The sequence below is a fragment of the Vicugna pacos genome, chromosome 7, assembly GCF_048564905.1.
Source record: "Vicugna pacos chromosome 7, VicPac4, whole genome shotgun sequence".
NCBI lineage: Eukaryota > Metazoa > Chordata > Mammalia > Artiodactyla > Camelidae > Vicugna > Vicugna pacos.
In genome coordinates this window covers 39,071,372-39,094,973 of record NC_132993.1, presented here as the reverse complement: position 1 = coordinate 39,094,973, position 23,602 = coordinate 39,071,372, and the positions used below count along the sequence as shown (strand labels likewise).

Below are 23,602 nucleotides of genomic sequence, written 5' to 3'. Positions count from 1 at the left end.
ACTGATCAGAGTTCGGTCAGAGTAAAATCAGCACAAGCACAGTGCTCTTATAGCTGTACAAGACTTGGGGAAGAAAATTATGGATCATTTAATAGTCAGCTCACAGTATAAAATGACAAAACTGAACCTCAAATCAAGATTCCACAGTGGTTTGTACCCAATAATCTTTATTTATTTTATATGCTATTATTCTGGGTGTGTAGTCACCAGTATTAACGTATTTAATAAGTGTTACAGACATGGTTATGAAAAAATTTCCAGATATTGTATCTTTGCTATAACAATCAGACCAACTATGGCTCTTAGCTCCTATGTTGCCTTTATATAATGGACAAAATTAGAAAATCAAAAAAAAGGTAAAATGGTTTCCTAAGACTGGAGGATGAACACAGGGGAAAAAAAATGTGAACATTAAATTTTTCTCCATAAATGAAAAGCCTGGATGTACAATACACTTACTTTTAAAAAGCCACATTTAAGTAGGACAGGATAACCTGCAATGCCACTAATCTTCATACAGTGTTCTGTTTAACTTAACTGGACTTTAAAGGATTTCAAAAGAATAAAAGGATCATTTTCTACTACCTCTGTTTAAAAAAAAAAACAACCAAAAAACAATTAATCACCCCACCTCAAAAAAAAGAACAAAGGAGTTTTTTTTTTTTAATTGAAGTCCAGTTGGTTTACAATGTCATGTTAGTTTTTGGTATAAAACATAGTGATTTAGTTACATATATATATTTAAAGGAGGTTATTTAAATCATCTAAATACATCACTATTTATTTTACAGTGATTTTTTAATAGATGAGAAAAACCAATAGGCATTCGTTCCTACATTCCTTTTTTTTTCATCCATTAATATCCATTCATCTGTTTTACAAATACTTACATGTGTCTGCTTGGTGTCGGACATGAGAAACCAGGGATATGATGCTTATACCATTTAACTATTGAGTTTTAGGAACCATTGCTGTATTGGAATATCACTTCTGTAGCTCCCTTACAAATAAATACCTTAGCTGAGAAATTCATCTAACTAAATTCTGTTCTTACCTCTGCCTTAATTGGCAGATAAATAATAACCAGCATATGCTTGATTTAATAACTAACCCATTAAAAAGCAACAGAGGGTATATGTCATCTATTGTGTTTTCACAGAGAAAATTAAACATTTTACTTCAGTGTGTCCATACTGAAGAATATGTCCTGCCTCAAGCAAATCACTTCTTATGATACATTTAATTTAAAAAAGCCATATCTAAATAGGATAGGATAGTCTGTTTCAGATAATGGATAGGAGAATAGCACCAAGGCCACTTCAAACTAGGCTGGTTTCAGCTTGGCTACCAACTGTTGGATTGGTTTATTTCACATTACTGGGGCCTGAAAGAGAACCAGTGGCTAGAGACATTCATATCCCTGCTTCTGCACAACATATAACCGTTTTCAGATAAATGAGTAGTGAATACCCAAATAGCACTAGAGTGAAATAACAATGATGAAAACAGATGAAAGAGCAGCTCTCTTTCTCCAGAGAACACAACACGATGGAGAACATAAGTGTATGAAATATAAAAATGACAATTATATCTGCCTTGGATTATAAGGTAATACACTATACCCCCCTTCCACAATACCCATACAATGTTATTAAAGTATATGATAAATACTTCTCAGGAACTTGAAAGATTGGGCATTTTACTCAAATACTTTAGAATACAGCCTAAGAAATATAGTTTTCAAATACTGTATGAAATGTGTCAATGAACATCAGAATTGCAGGACACCATGAAACACACCACAGGAACAGGCATTTCATCATACGTCATATATTTTTGTTACCTCCTCAAATCCCTTCCTCATTTCCTCTTGGACAAAATACACCCGTTTGGTAGTACATAAAATAATGATACTTGAAATTTGAAGGGTATCTTATTTTAAATTATTTGAAAACTTTCCAATTTGACTGTGATTCAATTTCATGAAAAATAAGAGGCTAAAATTATCCACCATTTGTGAGCAAAAGAAAACATATTCATTTTATAAGATCAATGTAAAATGCTGGGGAAGGAGTAAAGTTTCCCTGATAAGAATCAGCGTATTTTGGTTGATCAGAGCTTAATCTGAATCAATACTAAGGATAATTAAGGAAAACCTAAAATGCACTTATTGTGGCTGATCTTTAATATACTGTATTTGTACACATGAAATGAACTCCTAATCATTAGTCTACTTCCATATTCAAAAATGCAATGATTTCTAAAGAAGCTGATTTCAAAATTATACAGTTTCATTCACAATTCTATAGCAATATTAGATTTGATACTTGATATTATCTTGTGGCTACACTGAGATAAGACATAAATGAGTATTTGCATGGTATAGTCACAAAATTGTCCTAATGATGTCTACCTGTAGTTCTCTAAAAGTAGCCCACAAAAGAATTAGTTTAAATCTCTTAAAATCTGTCTGAAGCTCTCAGGGAAATTATTTTTTCTTTGTTTTCCAACTTTCAAATATGGTATAAGTAAAAAACTTCATTAGTGGTACAAAGGAGTAGGCACTACAATTTTTATGTGATGACAGAAAAAGTACAGATTTTTAAAACCAAGTATTCAGACTGGTACATTTACCTATTCACATACCTAGAGGAGTCTATGATTTATTTTGAAGATTATGCATTGCTAAATTTTATTGATAGCCATTTCCCCTGCCTACCACACATCTGGCCTGTCTCCACATTAAGGTAGTGTAGGCCAAATTCTTTCCTTCATTCACCATATAGTCATGAAGTGTAAAGCACTGGGTTAAGTAGCTCTGTAAGAGATATAGAAGTTTTAGTAACATATACATCTTATACTCAAATATATATTCTCTAAGATGAATTGTAATATAGGAACCGAAATAATTAATACATTGCCAAGATGTTCAGACATAATACAAGAGAAACAGAAGAAACTGATAATTCTGCTGGGGACAAAGGACGGATGGCGAATAGAGCTAGACTTCTGGAGAAGCAGGATTTGGATATGCTGAGATTTGGGAGGAGTCCAAGTAGAGGGTCTAATGTAGGAAAAGGGTGAATAGCTGTTTTTCTACAACTTAAGTGTCCATAGAGAAGAGTGTGAGTATGTGTAAAGTCTGGAAGGAAAGATCTGGACCCAGATCATGAGAAGTCAAGAAAAACATCCTAAGGAGCTGTCAACTTAAAAGATGTATCAATGTTTTTAGAAAAGCAAACCCAAGGTAAAAATTGTGAAATTCATGCAATGATAGTAAGAAGTATCTAAGTACGTATCATCTTTTAGTTTGTTTTCCGCCAATAGTTCTTTTGTGGGTTAACTACATTGTTACTTGCTTCTAAAGGAGACACGTGTTAGAAGGTTCTAGGATCCAGGTAACAACAAATTATATGGTAGGACATTCATATATCACTTGAATTCATTTTGGTTAAAAAAAAATCAACTCAAGCAAGAAAATGAGTTTAGACTGATTTAATTCTACACATCAGAGATACATGCTCAGTACCAATGAATCAAATGCCAATCATGACATGGACTGAAAGATCATGTCCACACAAAACTGCCAACATTGGAATATATTTGATGTATCAAAACCCCAGCAATTTCATATGCTTTATCCTAACAGTAATAACTACACTGATGAAAGCTTAAGCAGCACTTTGTATCAGCTTTATCCTCCCATCACACACTGGGTGAGGAAAGTTAAGCTGAAAAAGAGATTTACTAATTGTGACACAAAGCTAAGTCATCGTTATGGTTTATAGGCTCAAAGCAGAAAAAGAAAACTAGAAATAAAAAGGGTGAAAAAATAGAAAGAGGAGAAGAGGAAGAACAACAAAAAGAACAGAAAGAGATCATGGGAGAGCTGTCCTCTTTAAAAGGTAGGAAGAAATTATGATTTAAAAAATTTTATGACTGTGAGTAAGGAGAATGGACACAATTTTCCTCACACATACAAATAAATGCTACTTACATAGTTAAAACACTAACATAATACAGATTAATATTCAGAGTGCTTATTATGTGCTATTAGGTACTTTACATGTACTCTTTCACTGAATATGTGTAAGAACATTTCAGTTATAGAATGAATAACGTCTGAGGATATGATGTATAACATAGTGATTATAATTTATAACACTCTACTGTACAACTGAAATTTGCTGAGAGAAGAACTTAAATGTTCTAAAAAAAGGTAAATATGTGAGGTCATAGATGTGTTAACTAGATGGAGGAAACTTTCACAATGCATACACAGATCAAATCATCATGCTGTGCATGTTAAATATCTTATAGTTTTATTTGTCAATTATATCTCAATAAAGTTGGAAAAAAAAGAGTAAAAACAACATGAGGTTGGTGGTTTCATACCCATTTCTTAAAGGTGAGATGGTTGCCTTCATTCAAGGGAATCACAGCTATTAAAGACTGAGTTAAGAACTGAAGCCAGTTCTGACCTCAAAGCCTATATTTTTCTTACCTCATCCTAACGTCTAGAGTGCAGTAAAATCTACTGCTATTCAAGAAGTTTTAAAAAATTATTTAAATGCTTGTCATTTTAGTTTAGAGGCCTAAAAGACCTCATGTTTTATGATTTCAGTGTGTTGCTGCTAAGCAAGGAAAATTTAGTACAAAAAGGAAAAAGGTAATCATTTTATATGCTGAGAAACAATATAATGCACATTAGATTTCAAGCAAAAAAATTCAAAGAAATTCAATTCAACAAATATTTGAGGTTCTATTGTGTGTCAATATTGTGAAGAAAAATCTGCATTAAGTTACAGTCCCATAATTATCTGATTAGAGACAGAGGTAAATTAAACGTGGTGAAGATTCACCATTAATAAATGGAACTGGAAATATTCAAATACCCACCATTTTCACATGTACAGCAGAATCTTGATTAGGCATTTCTTGGTTATCCAATCTTCTGGATTTTCCCAGGTGATGTCACAGTAAAAGAGAGAGAAAAAAAGTACATGTGACATACATAAATTCCAGGCTCTTTGTGTATGTTAATGACATACTCAAGTGGTAATTTTGGTTTGACTGAAACACCAAGTTACCAAAAAAAAAGGAAAAAAAAAAGAAAAAAAAAAAAGAAACACCAAGTTATCGAAGTCACTTTTTCTTTCCTAAGAAGTTCAGCAAAGATTTTACTCTATTTCACAAAGTTTTGGGTTAAAAATTTTGTATGGAGAATTTGCAGCTCTCCTATAATAACTTACATGGTGTTAGTAAGATTTGAATAAAGAGTTAAAGTGAAGTATATACCTGCAAGAAAATGCTTCATTGCAAGAACACTTTATCAACAACTTCTCCACATGTAAGGATGAAGTTTGTGGTAAAATTATGCACTATTATTACTGAATCAATGAAAGAATATATAAATAAATGTAAGTAGAAACATAATACACAAAAATCAAATTTATTCTTCAATTTTCTCACATTAAAATCTTTAATTTTGTGAAATGTGACTAAGATCTGATTTGTGTTTGAATCTACATAGTGTTGGGAACAAAACAGATATGTGATAGTATTTTTTAATTGAATGATCATTTAAGGCCTTTGGATGAAATTTATATGCATCTATTTGTTAAACCCAAAGAAGCAGTTTTAAAAATCCCTTATCATTATGTTAAGTTTCATATTTGTACTAAAAATCTTACGGGAAATTAATTATTTTTGATCCACAATGACTTTTCTTTTACTTTATTCTAGGTAAGCAAAATTTTATTTTAAAAAAAGCACTATTCTAAAATAGGATAACTTAGTTGAGAGGAGAAAACTGTGACTTCTTCTTAAATACCAGTAATAGAAGTTGGACATTAGATCTTTGTTCTTTATAATTAAAATATGTGTAGCAGATATATAAAAATTTCTCAGATTCTAAACTCTTTCCCCTCTTCCACTTAAAGTACGTAAAACTGAGAAATGTCTGTTTAAAAAAAATAATGTCATAGAAACTGCCTGGAAAGTCTGTTTCTTCATTTATAGAATCCAAAGCATAAAATATTAAATGCTTATGGCTTTTCTTTGATGTTTAATATCTGAAAAGGGTTGCTAGATTTCTCAGAAGGGACTATTTAAATAAAACCATTTTATTAGCTTGAAAAAGAGGAAGGAGAATGTGGAAAAATACAGTGGAGTTTACAAAAATACCACATACTCTGAGACATTTGAAAAGCCCAAAGAAAAACAGAATTCAAGCAGTGAAGAATACATTTTAATATCTGGAAATCTAAAATCTTTTGTTACACATAACCAGGTAACTGAATTCCTTTCCACCCTCCACCCCCAAGTATGGCTCTTTTTGGAGCATTCATTCATGTTTACTAGAAAAAGAAAGGGAAACAAACAAACAAAAAGAAGCCCGTGTTAGTAGGGAAAAAAGTTAATTATTTTTTCTCATGCTCTCTTCCTTACTTTATTTAAACAAAATGTAAACAAAAACAAAGAGTGATCAGAAATTTAATAATGTCCAACTTTAGGACATTATTTTTGATAAGTAAGACTAATAGTTTACTAGATATTACACAAATTTCAACTAAGATATTTCATTCTTCCTAATCCTTATTGGCAATCTGATCAGAATTCATCCTTGTTCAAAGACAATCTCACATAAAGTGATACTGCAGTCATAATAGAAAACTCACTATTATTACAAAAGTGTAAAGACTAAAGTACAAATGTCAGCATTCTGGCACTACTTTAAGGAAGACACTGAAAATTAGGGCAGGGTATTTTTAAACCAATAGGCTTGTAAATCTATACTTGGTATATAAAGTTCTGGCTTACTTTGCCAACAGTCATCTGTTCCAGATGCTTCAAGAGAAGAGTTGTTGGAAAAAAACACATCAAGTGTAGAAGACATGTTCAAAATAGAAAATATTACCCTTGAACCGTGAACTGTCATCTAAGAAAGTTTTGAAGTTTTAAGTATTTGGAATCTTTAAATGTGGACTGGAAAAATGTGGAAACTGGAAAATAATTACTTTGTGTTCTTTCACTATGAGATTTAAAGGTCTCTACTGTAACATTGTTCATTACAAGGAGTATGTAGGACAAGGCTAAAGACTGAAGCAAGAGGTAAGAACTACACTTGAATAGTACAAACTTGATACCTGAAAGTTTAAGCTATCGGCGTATTTCATTCTGAGACAATTATCTTTACATCTTGAATATATTTACACATTAGTGACTGAAAATTTCTATATCTACATGAAAAAAATTTACTTGCCTTTATACAAGTTTTAAATCATCTATCTGAATGCAAACTGAATGCTTTTTTTTTCCCCACTCCCAAACTGAATGCTTTTAAAGGCCCACTTGACAGTCTTATGGGAAAGTAAAAAAGATTAAGTTCACTGATATTATTAGCTTCAAAAGTTGTGATTCTGCTTTAATTTTGATACTTTCAGAAACATTTAAACTATACAATAATGAAATTTTGAATGGTAAAGTGTATACTACCTACATAAGAAAAAGTATGTATTACTACAATATGGACAAGGTATCAGCAAGGGTACTGAACATCTTACTGCACATCTCCAGCAACCTATGTTACCTGTCTTAAGCTTGGGTTTTTAATGACACTTTATTAGGATGACTAGCACATGGAAAATCAAACTATAAGTTATAGTGACTATAGTGACTATAATGTCACTATTTGTGTAACATTATCAAATCAGTTTCTTGAGAGTATTTAAAGAACTCTCCCTAATTAGATTTTCAAGGCAGTAGTGAAAAAAATACACAAACTGGAAAGTGAAACTTTCTCTTGATACGGACATAAAACAAAAATGAAACTGAATAGCAAAATGTGGGAGGATAAGAGAAGGAGGTAGAAGAAACGAGAATAGATTTCAAAGTGTAGATATTTTAAAATTGGCCATTTATACCAATTTTCTTAGATAGTAAAGCTTAGCTTTTCAGTCAGAATTTTATGGACACGTATGAATATATACAATTTTAGAGCTTAGACTTTATTTATCTATTCTCCCCCCTCCACTGCCCAAATACCTAATGGCACTTTTCAAGATGAGTAAACCAAGGCACATGGAAATGAGGTAATTTATAATGATTACCCTTAGAGCTCTCTGAGTTGTTCTGTCCTTGACTTTGTCCTAGAACAACAGCATATATCAGCAATATCCAGAGATACAGGGCTTGGATATAGGCTGCCAATGAAAACCAGTAAACTGCTTTAAGAAATGGTCTGCTGCATTAGCTAACTATAAAAAATAACATAAATTCAATTATTTAAATCTTACTTAACCACAATGTTCTCAGCTTTTATGGTAATATGAGTTTGAAACTTAATTTTCAATATATAATATGTTGTAATTCTTACAGACACTAATCCAGCTTTTATGAATTTATAAAACATACCAGTAGAATCCTATTCCATGATTTCCTGGATAAAACTTACAGGCACAAAATAAAAATTACTTATCTTTATTACTAGCCATAATAAACAGTTCATAATTCTAGGTACATAAACTTAATGTGGCTATCAGCAAAACTGAATCACACAACAAGCAAATGAACAACAAAAATGGATCTTTTTTCCCCTTGAAAAGAGACTTCTGAGAGTACTGTTCTTTTTTTAACATCTACATGTGAAAAAAGAAGCTCTTAAAATCAGATCCTACAGATTTAAATTTCTGAGACCCAAGGTACTGCAAACTTTTACATATCATATCTTTGCAAACTATAAAGAAATTCTTTGTTATATAGGATCATTGTATTTCTATTTCCTTAATTTGGATTTTTAAATGCCTAAAATTTCAGCAAGATACTGAACCAAGTAAGAATCAGATAAATTTAAACAAGAGAAACTCATGTTTACATGAACTGTACACTTACCCTGAAGGTAACCGGACAAGCTACCGCAGCAAAAGAAAATTCTTCCTGTCGGAGGAGTACTAATATAGCACAAGGTGCAGCCGAGGGCGGTTCCAAAAGCCTTGGCTAAGCTCAATGCAAAAACAGTCTTGTGACGCATTACTACACAGTGCTTTATTATGCTCTGGGTGACAGGCTTGTTAGCTGAGCTAGTTGCCAATCTACAGAACATGATCAAATGAAATAATGTGGTAAAGAGAAGGTAAATCTGTACCATTAGAGCACTGTCAACTTGCTCTGCAAAGAAAAAGGAACTTCAATATTGACACTTAGAAAAACTCCCTTCCTCATCATGTTTTTTGGTTGTCAGCATACTTGTAATATGTGTATTTTTCTGTATGAATATTCTATTTCAATACAAAGTGAAAAAGATTAGTTGATGGTTGCCAGGAGCTGGGGGAGGGGAGAGCGGGGAGCTATTGCTCAACAGGTACAGAGTTTCAATTTGGAAGATGAAAAGAGTTCTGGAGATGGATGGTGGTGGGGGTGGTTTCCCAACGATGTCAAAGTACTTAATGCCACTGAACTGCACACTTAAAAAGTCATAATGGTAAATTTTATGTTATGTTATTTTACAATTTTAAAAAGATTAGGTCATTTAACATGTGTTAAAAAAACATGATGCATAAAAGTGTGGTTAGTAGGATGTTAACAGTCTTTACTGCAGGGCAATGGCATTTAAAATAATTTGTTTTTCTTCATATTATACTACACTGTAAATTTCAACAAGACCATGCATAGATTTGCTAAAAAATCTGAACACAGAGAAAACTAATTTTTATGGTTAAAAAACTGAAAAAAGTTCCCTTCCTGCTGGAAATAAAAGCAGTCAAACCGTTGTGAAGACAAAAAAATTGTTTTAATTGAAGCACTGTCAGTTATAACGTGTCAATTTCTGGTGTACAGCACAATGTCCCTGCCATGCTTATACATAACGTATATTTATTTTCATATTCTTTTTCATTAAAGGTTATTATATTTTTTAAAATCTATTTTTAAATATAGTGGCTAACACTTGTAAATCTCAAACTCCCAAATTTAGCCCTTCCTACCCCTGGTTCCCCAGTAACCATGAGATTGTTTACTATGTCTGCGAGTCTGTTTCTGTTTTGTAGATGAGTTCATAGTCTTCTTTTTAAAAAAAATATTTTTTCACCTTTAAAATCAGTCTTGTTTTTAACATGAGTAGCAGGATTAAATATGATAATACCATGTGCCAGGGCCCGATAGGTAAGTTATGCTACAGGCTCTGGGGAACCTTATCAAGAGGAACATGGCTATGCTACTTATGTAAATAAACTTGTAATACCAGCCTTCTCTCTTCTAAGTTCAAAAGAAATCAAACCCACACAACATTTCAGTAATCAAACTTTGTGAAGTAGCATTTTCTATTAAAAACAACACACAAAAAATTTTAAATTGCTTAAAAAAAAAAAAAGGCCACTAACAAATTATCCAAACTTGGTTATCTACCAAATGTTAAAAACTTGGTTGGCACTGCCATCTTATTTTACTCAGATGAGGAAATTCACAGCATAATATTCTTCTTAGAGGGAAATCTTATATTCTAGTAATGTAGGCTCAAGGGCAACTAGGTGGTCCATTTTGAAAATACTTCTGTATCATATATGAATATGATGACTTAACTGTCCTGTAATATACTAATATAGTTAGCAACAATAAAAACTTTAAAGATATCTCTTTGAAAGATGATTTCAGATAAATCATCTTCAACAAAATGACAGAGAATGATGGAGTTAGAGCTCCACAATCTTTTGGAAGGGTATTTAGAAATACTATTAAAAGCTTTAGAAATATACATTCCCTTCAACATACCAATTTTATGTCCTAAGGACTGTATCCTAAGGAAATAAGGCAGTACACAGAGATTCAGTTGCAAGGATGTACACTGCAGAGTTGTTTTATAATACTGGGCAGCTGTAAGTAGCCTAAATGCCCAGTATCTAAATGTTCATTAATACTGGACAGGTGAATAAATTGAAGTATGCACATAAAAAATTATACAGTTCTCAAAACTGATTATTATAAATAGCTAAAATTTATTGTATGTTTACTGTTTGCCAGATACTTTTAAGCACTTGATATTCATATTCATAACCCTATAAGGAATGTGCTATTATTATCCTCATTTTACAAGTGAGTAAATTAAGGCTTGGTGCTGGTGAGTGGCAAAAATGGATTCAAACTCAGGTCTCTGTGACTTCAAAGTCCACGACTGTAAATCACTATGCAGTAGTGTTCTGTGAGATCAATATTTACATACATACGGAGATGTACATGATCTACTATTGAGTGAAAAAAGTTATGAGTATAGCAAGTGCCTGATTTTTGGGGAAAAAATATCTTTATATAAGCACAAGAAAGTCTAAAGTAGAATAGATAAGATAGTATCAGTAATGGGATTAAGGGGCCATTTCTATTTTCTGAGCTTTATAAAATAAATGAGTTTCTGGGGGAAAAATGGCTTATTAAAAATGTTACAGTAGTAGAACCAATCATGTCCATAATCAGAAAATAAAGTTAAAAAAATGAGAACCAGTCAACATCATATGGATTGATATTTTAAACAATAAACAAAACGTAGAGACAGGTACAAGGAATTCAGACAGTTTACTCTAAAACAAAACAAAAAAATTTATAACATGAAAACAAAGATGGCTGGTTTCTTATCAAGAGGAGTGTTTCGATCTTGAAGGGCTAGATGGTTCTGGCTCTGCTGGTATTCTGTCCTGCTACTCTAAGGAGAGTAGAGAAGAGAGGAAATATGAGTATTGTTTCCTAACTACATATAGGGGGCTTCTGCCTTTTAATTCCATCTAAGTGTGTATATGTGGTGGGGGTGGGACTGTGTGTCTGGTGGGGTGTCTAAAACAACAATGTACATATCTTAATTTAAAAATACTTTATTGCTAAAAAGTGTTAATCATCATCTGAGCCTTCAGCAAGTCATAATCTTTTTGCAAAAGTAATATCAAAGATCACTGATCCAAACCACTATAACAAATACAAAAACAATGAAAAAGTTTGAAATACTGCAAGAATTACCAAAATGTGACAGAGACAAGAAGTGAGCAAATGCTGCTGGAAAAATGTTGTCAATAGACTTGTTTGATTCAGGGTTGCTACAAACCTTCAATTTGTTAAAAAAAAAAAAAAAAGGACAATCTGCAACCTGGAGTAAAATGAGGTATGCCTGTGTAATTTAATCAGTAAAACCTTAAGAGAAAAATAATATTTCCCCTTTCATTACAGATAAGAATCTAAGGTCTGGAATAAGCCACTTGTTACTTATGTGACTTATGTATATGAGCTGGAAGACTCTTCTTACTATATCACTGCTGTTTTTAGGCAATAGCATAAACATAACACTTAACATGACGTAACATGAGAGGGCTAAAGATGTGTATGACTAAGAATAATGTTTTGAAATTGTGTCACAGAAAAGCAACAAGGACACAAGCAAAGTCCTGAATGAAAGAAAATAAATTTTGTTTCAAATAGCTTGAGGATTTTTTTTTTTTTTGAGAGGAAACACGGGATCCAGGAATAAGAGAAGTCATAAAGGCAGACTCTTTAGCAGCACAGTGGACTTTTACCTCTGGACACATGACTGGGCCTTGTTGCCCTGGAGTTTCTTTATTTGTTGTCATAGAAACAGAAATTACTCATATCGCTCCTAATGCAAACTCTAAACCTGAAACTGATATGCCAAAGATTAAAGAACTTCCCATACAGGACTCAAATATCTGGCAGATTTTTTCTCCCCGTCTAACACTGAAACTGGCTGTCTTTATCAACAGAGAAAAGGATATCCATTCAAACTTCTGAGTTATTACAACTTTTAGATACTGCCAATTATTCAGTTAACTTGAAAAGTTTAAAATGATCACTTCATATTTTGCCATCAAAAAAGCTCAAAAATTTGAAATACTGAAAAAGCGAAAAAGCCACAGAAAACGTATCAATTTAAATCTTAATAACTTAATTGTTTGATTTTGCCTTTAATCTGTGAGCAGGGAAGTTAAGGGAATAAAGGTATTATATTAATTAATAGTTGTATATGAAAGAAATCATTTCATAATCCCGCATAAAACCTGAGGTTAAGTATAGTTATTTCTCAATAATCCAATCTATGACTTTGCTAACTCACAGTTAGTTTACCAATTATCATTCCTCCATGGAATGTATTTTTAAACTTCAATCTGAACTTGGATGACAACCCTAGGAAGTTACTCCAAACCAAACAATGAAGCCATATAAGGAAGACAATTCAGAAAGAGGTCAGGTGCAATACTCTCTATAAGGACTCTTGCAACACTTGTTCTTGCTAATTGCTGCATGATGTAAATACAAAGACCATTTTTTTAAAACATGCAAAACACCTGTCTAGGCATGTGACTTCTATCAAAACTTCTCTGAAAAAGACAAGAGTCAACTAACTTCAATACTGTGACTGTTCAAAATAAAATTGAAACAAGGTGCTATAAGCTATAAATGTTTACATGAATATGGTTTAAAATATTTAATGAGCAAAAACAGATGAAAACAATGAATTGTTAGATTTTGGAAAAATGAAAGACAAGTAAAGATTTTCTCATAAGTTTTTCTTTCACTTAAAATCATTCCAAAAACTTATCCTATTAGGTGACTGTGAAGTTGATTGCTGCATTTATGAATTTACACACATATATACAAACTGAGGAAAACCTATCATTCTAATCTTAAAATTCTATGCAAAAATCTGGGATTAACTTAATTTTCAGAAATTCAAAAGAAGTTCTTGGACATAATCTATTATCTTTTTTTTTTAACAGTTTTGCCGTTTTGTTTTGTTTTGTTTTATGAGGGGGAGGTAATTGGGTTTATTTATTTATTTATATTTGGAGGAGGTACTGGGAATTGAACCCAGGACCTCATGCATGCTAAGCATGCTCTCTACCACTTGAGCTATACTCTCCCCTCTAATCTATTATCTTTTGTTACTTTCTTACTTAATAAAGAGTAATAAATTCTGTAAACTCCTTTAGAGGAAATGACATTTATGTTGCAATAAGTAGGTCAAGTTCAAGAAAATCTTATGTAAGACAATACCATAAATGAAGGAAGTCTTTCCTAACTCTGCTCTCAAATGTACTATGTTCTAATATTTCAAGATGCTTAGCACTGAAATTGTTGTTCCTATTTTACCTGAATTTCTGTGCCTGAAATGCAACAAGAAGAAAAACTTTTGTTTTAATTTTGGACTCCTTCCACATCACACAGTTGGTATTGTGTATGTTGAAAAGAAACAGTATTGTTGAGGATTACTATTTCGGCATAAGTTATATTAAAAATGGTTAAGAAGTTATGCTATTTAAGCTTTTATTATTTGGTGTATTATAACCAGTACATTTAAAAGGAGAATACAAAGACTTAACCTACTATTCCTTCTTTTTGCGGTGCCAGATAAACTCACTTAAAACATAATAAGGTAAGAAAACAATGAAGAAAATTATCTTAAAGTACTTCAAGTTCATAAATTAATAACTTGTAGTAAAGAATTATTTGAAATTTTATGTAGGATCAGTGGTTCATAACTTGAGTTTTAAAAGTAATTCTGAAACATGGACAAGCGGGTGAAACATACCTAATTTCACTTATGAATACAGATATAAAAGTTTTAAATAATGAACCAATAACAAACTAAACTCAGTAGTATAATAATTATCTAACAGGACTGAATCAGATATATTCCAAAAGTCAATGAACAGTTATCACAGAGAAATGATAGGATCACAGGTGATTGTATTTTCTTTTTCATACTCTGGTATATTCTAAATTTTCTATAACAGATAACATCTTTTACCTAGAAGAAAACAAAGATTATTTTTTAAAAGTTACATGTTCTAAAACAGAAGAAAACAAAAGTGTATCTACATCTTTAGAAGAAATGGACATGGCATATGTTAAGTCATGTTTATAAAGGTAAAATGCATATTATCTATTGAGCCAAAATCATAATACCTTACTATTTTTTCAAAGTAGCTTTCCTCATTCTATGGCTGGGAGGGTCAACTAGTGAGTAAGTTATACAAACTATTTAAACAACATGCTATATTCTCCTCCTACTCTGGCTATAGAATGAAGTCATAATGTGTAAATAAGTCATGTGCAAATCAAGGTCAGTAAAACATTCTAAAGTATATAAATCATTTAAAGGTTTGAAAAGGAGGGTCACATTTAGACTGCTCAAAAATGGAAGTGAAACAAAAAAACTTGGAAAAATATATTTCTAACATACTCTCATGGTTAAAATCATCGTATAAAAGCCCATGAAAATCAAGAAAAAGAACTCAGATGATTCAGAAAAGAAGAAAAATAAATGGCCAATTATCTTAAAAGTTCAACTTCAAAAGTAACAGAAATAATTGAAAAAAAAAAAACTATCATTTGGTAAAGATGAGAAAAAAAGTGATACCTACTTCCAGGCAACCACAGATCTAGGTATTTGAATATACTGCTGGTGGAAATATAAATTGGTACAGCTTTTCCAGAGGGTAACCTGGCTTTGACCCAGCAATTCCATTTAAAATCATGGACATTCACAGATGCTACAGGAATGTTCACTGATCCACTATTTAGCACAGAGGAAAACAAAAAACAATCTAAATGTTCAACAATGAAGAACTTGCTAAAAAAAAAACTTGTAAGTAATTTATGATATCTGTGTAGAACAAAGTAATAATAATATAGTAATTAAAATTAGTTTATTGTTAAGGAAAAATTTGATAAGTGAATAATCTTGTTAAAAACAATGTTACATCATTTTGTGAAAAATGATACTTAATAGTTACATGCATAGAAAGAAAAAGGAGTAACTAAAATACGGGGGTTTTTTGGCGGTTAAAATTGCAGATTACTTCTTTTTGCTTAACTATATTTACTAATTTTATATCATCATATATAAGAAATAAAAAGAGAAAGAATCAAAGGGAAAATAAAGTTTAAAATCCACACATGGGGACCCCATGAGTTAATTTTTTGAAATCTATAATGAATCACATTGAGCTGTGCTTGTTTTACATATACTAGACGGCTCTCAAAAGTGAGTCAAACTCATATAGCTTTATTCTTTATAATAACTCCTGTTTCTCATACAATTTTAGTGAACTTAAATCTCAGTAACTGAAAACGATACAATTATATATCCCAAGCCTCCAAGTGTGCTACCCAGGTCAGTTGAACCATCTACAATTATGCCAGCAGGCACGCAGGGTTTATGCTCTGTTTTCTAAAGTGCTAGTGTGCTCAAGCTAAAAACTGCTGGCATAAAACTGGGCATCTCTCATTCCTAGTCTTTTAAACTTTAAGATATATGATAAAACTAGCAATTCAGTTTTTATCTCCAAATTTGAAGGCCCAAACAGAATACTGTTTAGAGATAATTCTTAAAAGCATTACTTAATATGAACCTACTATAGGAGAACATCATGTCTAAAAGAAAGTTGGGAAAAGAATAGCTTTATTTCACAAAAGGAAGAGGATAAAAGAACTAATATTTTATGGAATTACTAGCAATGTGGTAGAAACAGTTTGGCATTATATGTATATAATCTCTTTTTTAATCTTAATAACAACCTAGATAGACATTAGAATAGTATACTGTTGGAACTCTCCCGAAGTGTAATTATTTAAAATAAGTGAAACGAAAAATACTAACACAAAGACAGAACATACTGTAATATAATACTCTGAAGGAAACAAGGGGGCAGGAGAGTTTTTAGGTGAATCTTCTCCAAACTACAGAACTGGAAACTGAGACTTACAAAACTGAAATTTGTCCAAGGTTAAACCATTAGAATGTGGCAGAGCTGAGATCTGAACCAGAGATTTACCAACTACTAAACTCTCAAACATGTATTACATGACCTCATTCCTTTACAAAGTTCAGATCACACATTACATAACTGGTTAAAGAAAGAAAATTCTGTATCTCTCCACTAAACAACTATATTTATAATATGCAGAGAATAACAGAACAATAATTATGGAACAGGAGATAGATTTTTCTAAACTACCAAAACTAGAAACATGCGACAAAATCATATATAGTACACAGTTGTGCACAAAAGACAAAACAGAATAAAGTACTTAATTAGCTTAGAAAGATAAAAAATTTTAAAGACCAGCAACATAAAAACACCTTATTAAAGAAGTAATTCTCATTTCCAACTGGGGAAGTATGTTTTACTCAAAAGCTTCAGAGAGAGCTAGAATCAGATTGAATGCTGGCTGTTACTAGCTATAGTTCTGAAGCAAACTAATAGACAATTACAATAATTATCAGCTGTACTACATTTTAAGGATTAAGTTAGGTAAGCATGTAGGGTGTACCCTGAAATTTCAGTTCCATTTCCCTGGTTACAAGGTAATAGGGCAATGCCAAAGTAGTTTTTAATTATTTTCTAGTTCTAATGCTGGTGTAGCTCCCTTTTCTCTTAAGAGAACGTCGGTAGGTTTCCTTGTTATAACATTTCACTATGCTATAAAGCTAGGTTACATTCTGAAACTTTTTCTGTCTCCATCAAAATCAATCCAGTGTCTCATTCTCTTAGAAGGTTAATGGTGTGACTGATAGAGAAATCAAGATAAAATGACAAAACTGTTCATTGGGGAAGACTGCATGATGATTTTTTGGATGATGGTATTCTGAACCCAGGCTCCATGTGGGACATTTGAAGTAAAGCAAGTGAGAGGGCTGTGCCATGACAAGTCTTCAGAGGAGATACAATAGAGGCAGGAAGGATCTTGCAGGAATCCACACCATGTTAAACCTGTGACTATCTACTTCCATCTACTTACAAGCAGGAACTTGCCAAACAAATTAAGCAACCCTCCAATCAATTGCTAAACAACTCTGTAATCTATGAGCACCTTGAAAATGAAGATAACATAGACTGAAAAAAACAGACAAATGGCACTTACATTTTTAATGTCAGAAGACTGTCATACTTGGCTTAAATTTCATAGGTTAATGTTTTTAGGAAACGAAAAATAATTTTCTCTCTACTCTTCTAAGTTCTTGCCTGAGACCCTCTGACTAAAAAGACAGATTAGCAGAAAAAACAATTGTACCTATGAGAGCCCCCATGAAGATATGAGGCCCGAAAGTTGCCAGGCAATTGAGGCTTATATACCAAATTGAGCCAAAGAGAAAGAGGTAGGGATCTGGGGCTTCAGAAGGGAGGAAGGCAATTCACAGGAAGAGGGGAAGAGCAAATGTTTGGTAAACAAACATTTGTCCTGCTATGCAGATAAATCTCTCAGATTAAAATGTGATCTTTGGTAATAGCTCTCTTCCTGGTACAGGCCACTTTTCTAAATTTTCAGACAGTTAAGAGGAGGTAAAAAGCTTTTCCTGAGTCGGCTGAATCTTGACTGCCTTCAGCCCTCAAATAATCCACAAACCAAAATGGCACGTTTTGGGGTGGCATATTCTGCTCTCCTTCAGGTTTAAGCAACAGAGTAAACAGAAGTGCATTAACAAGAAAGGTAATTTAGAAATGTAGCACTGTGCCATAGAAGAGGGAGAAGTCTGCCACCTGCTGACAGAAAAACAGAATTATATACTTTCCCTGATTGCTCTTTAAGGGGGGGAACCTATCAAGTAAGGTTCATGACATTAGACTTCAAGTAAGTTATTACATGAAGATATAAATGACAACCTCTAATTTCAATGAGAATAAAGATTAAAATAGGATTTCAGATTATATGTATGTGTCTTAATTCAATAAATAATGCAATGCCTGAATTATTTTAAAAGTAAAAGAGAAATATATAGAAATGATTTAAATTATCAGAAACATTCAAACTGCTATGAAAATTAAGGAAAACCCAAAACATTAAGCAAAATTATAAAATCTGTGGGGGAGGGAAAATAATTTTCCCTCTACCCTTCTGGGTTCCTGGCTGACTCCACTGTAATAAAAGACAGATTAACAGGAGAAAAACAAACAAGTTTAGTAACATGTACAGTATACTTTCTGTATACATGGAAGATACCTGGAAAACTGAGTTAACTCACAAAACGGCCCAAGTCATCACTTCAGACATCATCTCCAGCTAAAGACAAAAGATGTTGGGCAAGGGAAAGCTAAATTTCAGGCAAAGCACAGTAAACAAGGAGATGGTTGTTATGCGAGTTAAGACCTCTGGAGAGAGTTTCTATAGATTCAGTCATTACCCACTTCCTGGTACACAGAGGGAGACACCCCTACAAATGGAGATTTCCCTTATAAATGTAAATTGCTTTTATCAAAGGTAACCTCTCCTTGGTTTTCAGAGCTTCCCCTGTGTCAGTTTTTTTTTTTTTAAATAATGAGCCTAAAATGATCCTTATACTAAAGAAGCATATTTTGGGGTTACAAATTCTGCCCCCCTTTCAAATTCTATAGATTTCACCTCTGCAATCTGTCAATTTTCTGTCTTCCTCTTTCTACTGCTCCAACATAAGTCCAGAGAGCATAGTCATTCTCCTTATTCCTGCTCCTCTAGAATGGTAGATTTGCCACCCCAACATTTTCCTCTTTGGCGTAAGGATTACTTGGAGCAGATTATTTCAGAGAAACAGCAGGTGTAGAAGTTCAGAAAACAGAGTAGAAATTACCCTATGTAAGGGAAATTTGCATTATGAAAGAAATCTCCATTTCTAAGTGTGTCTCCCTTTGTACTAGGAAGCGAAGGATGACTAAAGCACAAGAAAACAAATCAATGGAGAATGCACCTAAATCTGCATATCAATCCCTTGTCAACTTTACCATACTTCCTCCACACCTCATAACAGGCCTCCCTATACCCTTCTTTTTGTCTTTAGCCATAGATGGTGTAATTCTAAGCCATCCAGGAGTTACTCATTTTCCCCGGGTATCACCCATGTGTACATGTTAATGACCTTCTGTTTGTTTTTCTCTTGTTAGTCTGCCCTTGTTGTGGGGTCCCCAGTGGAGAATTTAGAAAAGGTGGAGGGAAAATTATTTTTTCCTTCCCTACACTCCTCTTCTCCTGATTCTACTAATGGTAATTTAGTGTACTTCCGATTACTTCAGATTACTCACACTAAAATACATTCCAGAGCTTATTTATTTCTTTTTTAAAAAACAAACTCAAAGGTTCATTAGCAAATTAATTACAAACACCTCACTACTGATAATAAAGATGATTCTACAATGTAGTTTCACAACACTTTAAAAATGTTACTGCTTTTAATTAACTAGTTTTTAAAAATATATAAAATACATGCTCGTGTTATTTCAAACAGTAGGAAACATTAAACGATGAAAAAGTTGAAGGCTTCCTTCCTAGTCTCATCCTCCCAAGCTCCACCATCACCAGCAACAACTATAAACAGCTTCTAGTATAGTTTTTCAAGAATTTCCAATAACAAGCATATATGCAAATCTCTTTTGGAACCATAACCGTCCTCCAACTTATTTCCCCCTAGTTACTATCTTTTGAGCTTTTTAAAACGTTATCTCATACAGATTTACTGTTTGTTTTCAAAGCTGTTCAATATTTTATTATACAAATGCACCATCATTTAACAATGAACTGTTATTTATTTAGCCAATGTATACCACCTCCAAGAGAGTAAATAAAAGTGCACATTTTTCTACATCCTCATTGTTAAGCAGTTAGAAATGAGCACCGGGCAGGGGGAGAGGGAAGGGAACGGAGCAACCCAGAAAATAACAGTACACCTGTGCTCAGGATAAGGCGCTCCAAAAACTTCTACATTCTCTAAATGATGGCCAGCAAAGAAGCTGGCTAGGATCCAGCGCTGTGGCTGCGCAACAGAGAGAAGAACCTGGCTAAACTTGACCCAATGCTCATTATAATGTAATTAACACTACTCCCTCCCAGGTTTCTCTGTGTGCATCATGAGTAAAAACCTGCATAAAAGAGATGAACATGCCTGAGCACAAGAAACGTGAGCTGTCAGTCAGCCTGAGCCCTCAAAGAACCTGAGCCATGAATCAATCAATCACAACCCCCCTACCCACAAAGCCAAGATACAAAGAGGGAAAAAAAAAGGAGCAGCACAATTTTTCCTCTCTTGGATTGGCCTGCTCTCAATTCTCAGGGGTGTACTATATTTGTCTACCTTTTTCCTTCACTAATACAATCTTCTGTTTATATCACGCTCTCTGTCTCCCGTTAGAAATTATCTATTTTTGTCCAGTGGACTAAGAACTAAGGTAACTTTTATTCCCCTCCTCCCGGTAACACTCATTACTCTGCTTTCTCTCTTAACACAGTAATTGGCAGCCACAATATTCACTGTTTGTGAGCAATTAACCTGGATATTTTGTGACTTGTAAAATTTTGCTAGTGGCAAGAATTTGAATTGTTTACTTTAATGGTTCTCAAACTTCTGTAAGCCTCAGAATCACCTGAGAGGCCTGTTAAATGAAGAAAGTAAGAGGATCTAAGGACATGATGGCTTTTAGCCAGAAAGAAAATTCTTGGGTAAATTAAAAATATTAGTATCTGGTTCAAATGTGTCTTCGTGTGTTATGTAAATGAATTTGTAACAAAATGAACACACAAAGAAACAATTAATGAAACTAAAACTTTTCCAGGAAGTATTCTAGCTAACATAAAAACAGCTCACTAGATAAGATATCAAACTTTCACTTAAGTTGAAAATGTGGTTAACCTGCTACATGAAGATAATACAGAGGAAATACAACAAATGTGCTTTGGAAAGACAAAAATCATACGTCTGGTACAAACATTTCCATATTTGCAAACTGGAGATTCAAGATAACCATGGACATATATTTTGCTAAAGTTAAAAGTTTAATGGATTTTCCTTATTTTACAATATACACTATTCAAACTGGACCAATCATGATTGCTATCCCTCAAATACCACAACCATCAAACACTACCCAATGTAATCTGTTTCTTTGGGGGGTGTGTGTGTGTGTGTGTGTGTTTTGAGAAGATGGCTTTAATAATCTGATATTCATTTTTGATTCACTACTTTTTTTTTTTGTCTTTCGATTGAAGTATAGTCAGTTACAATGTATGTGTCAGTTTCTGGTGTACAGCATAATGTCCCACTCATATATTCTCCTATTTCTTTGAATTCCACAAAGCCTTCCATTGATCTCTTTCACATTTATATTCATTCACTCTAGAAGTACTGTTAAGTACTAGTTTTTAAGCTAGATGTGACACATATTTGGGAGATTAGCTTCTAAATCTCATTAGCATGTATAAAGGCAGTGGCCATGTCTCAGGAACTATTTAAGATCTAGATATTTGAGGTGTGAATGAATAAACCTTTACTCTTGGGGGTGGACAGAAGATCAAAGGGATTCTGAGTCTGTATTCTGTACTGCTGTATACCAAGTACTTGGAATAGTTGAAATGCTCTATTTTTCTAGCAAGCTGACTGGACTACCAGTAATATATTATATACATGTGTTTTCATTTGATCGAATATTAAATCAACATTTACTGATATGAAAAAAGAACAGGCACTATAGTGTAACATGGTAGACTGCTAATTACCTAATTAAGACACACCCTCCTCTTCTTTCTTACTAACAGAATCTCAATTTTGTGAGAGGATGGCAAATTGCTCAACCAAAAAAAAAAAAAATCCTCAGTTTCACTTACAGGTAGGGTGACCATATGAACTGTTCTCTCCAATAACATGTAAGGAGGAAGTTTTGCTTATTAAGTATTCTCTTCCCTGCTTCATCCCTTCTGCTGTCTGAAAGATGAACATGTTGGCCAGGACTACAACAGCCACCTAGTGACCATGAGAAAAGTCAAGGAAATTTCAAAGACCTCTTCACATCTTTGTACCCCTTAATTAACACCAGTAACTGCCTATTTTTTGAACTCTTTGTTACACTAGAAAAATAAAATCTGTATTGTTTATTAAAGCCACTGACTGTGGGACTGTTTCTCTTGGTCAAGTGCAATTAATTAAAAAAAGACAACAAGGAACTATGTACCAGTCCAGACCCTTCAAGAACATATGTAACAGTAAACAATACAAGAGACTATATAAATTGCTAAATTATGAGAAATCATCAAGAAATGCCACAGGAGTTCAGGGAATATGGTTCACAGAACAAATCAAGAATTCAAACAGGTGCTAAAAAAGGTCATAGATTTCTGTATTGATATAAATTAGATAAAACCTGAGTTATAGGGATATCTTAAAAGCCTATGTAATAGTGTCAATCCACTGAAGCACTTGTGTAAATCTTGATTTTTCTCCCCAATCCCCTTTCCTAAATGTATCTAAATACAGACTTAGTAGTGGGGTTTCCACTTAGAATAGTACCCACAGAACATCTGATATCTTAAGATAGAAGAAAGGAAGATGTTTTTATTAGAAGTTTATCTCCAGGAAGGAAACGTACTAGTTTCAAAAACAGCCCCAGCTATTTAAGGAGTAACTTGATCTGCACAAGAAAGTCGTAAGTACTTGAGACATGTTTAAATTAGAAATGACAAATTTAACTGGTTGGGGAGCTGCGAGTGACAGTTCCATCTCCCCTGTTCCTGCTGTCCAAATATTTTCCACCCTTTTTGTTGCTCTTTAGGGAACAGTGTTAAGACTATACATTTGTTCTGGTTTTGTGCTTGC

The 23,602-nt window shown here is 33.1% G+C and overlaps 1 protein-coding gene across 7 annotated transcripts in view; it reads right to left on the bottom strand.

Annotated features, from left to right (window-relative positions):
* NT5C3A (5'-nucleotidase, cytosolic IIIA) overlaps positions 1–23,602 on the bottom strand; it is a 37,454-nt gene that overhangs the window by 9,079 nt on the left and 4,773 nt on the right. The window contains exons 1-3 of one of the 7 annotated variants that reach the window (XM_015237304.3): positions 8,893–8,938; positions 8,112–8,204; positions 4,900–4,954 (exon numbers count right to left, since the gene is read on the bottom strand). The exons of 1 other annotated variant lie outside the window; for it this stretch is intronic. In XM_015237304.3, coding sequence (XP_015092790.1) covers positions 4,900–4,935 — 36 coding nt within the window. In that variant the 5' untranslated portion in view covers positions 4,936–4,954; positions 8,112–8,204; positions 8,893–8,938. Of the gene's footprint in view, positions 1–4,899; positions 4,955–8,111; positions 8,205–8,892; positions 8,939–23,602 lie in introns of those variants that run through there. 5 more of the 7 variants (XM_072964702.1, XM_015237303.3, XM_006201880.3 and 2 more) reach the window with 5 other exon arrangements.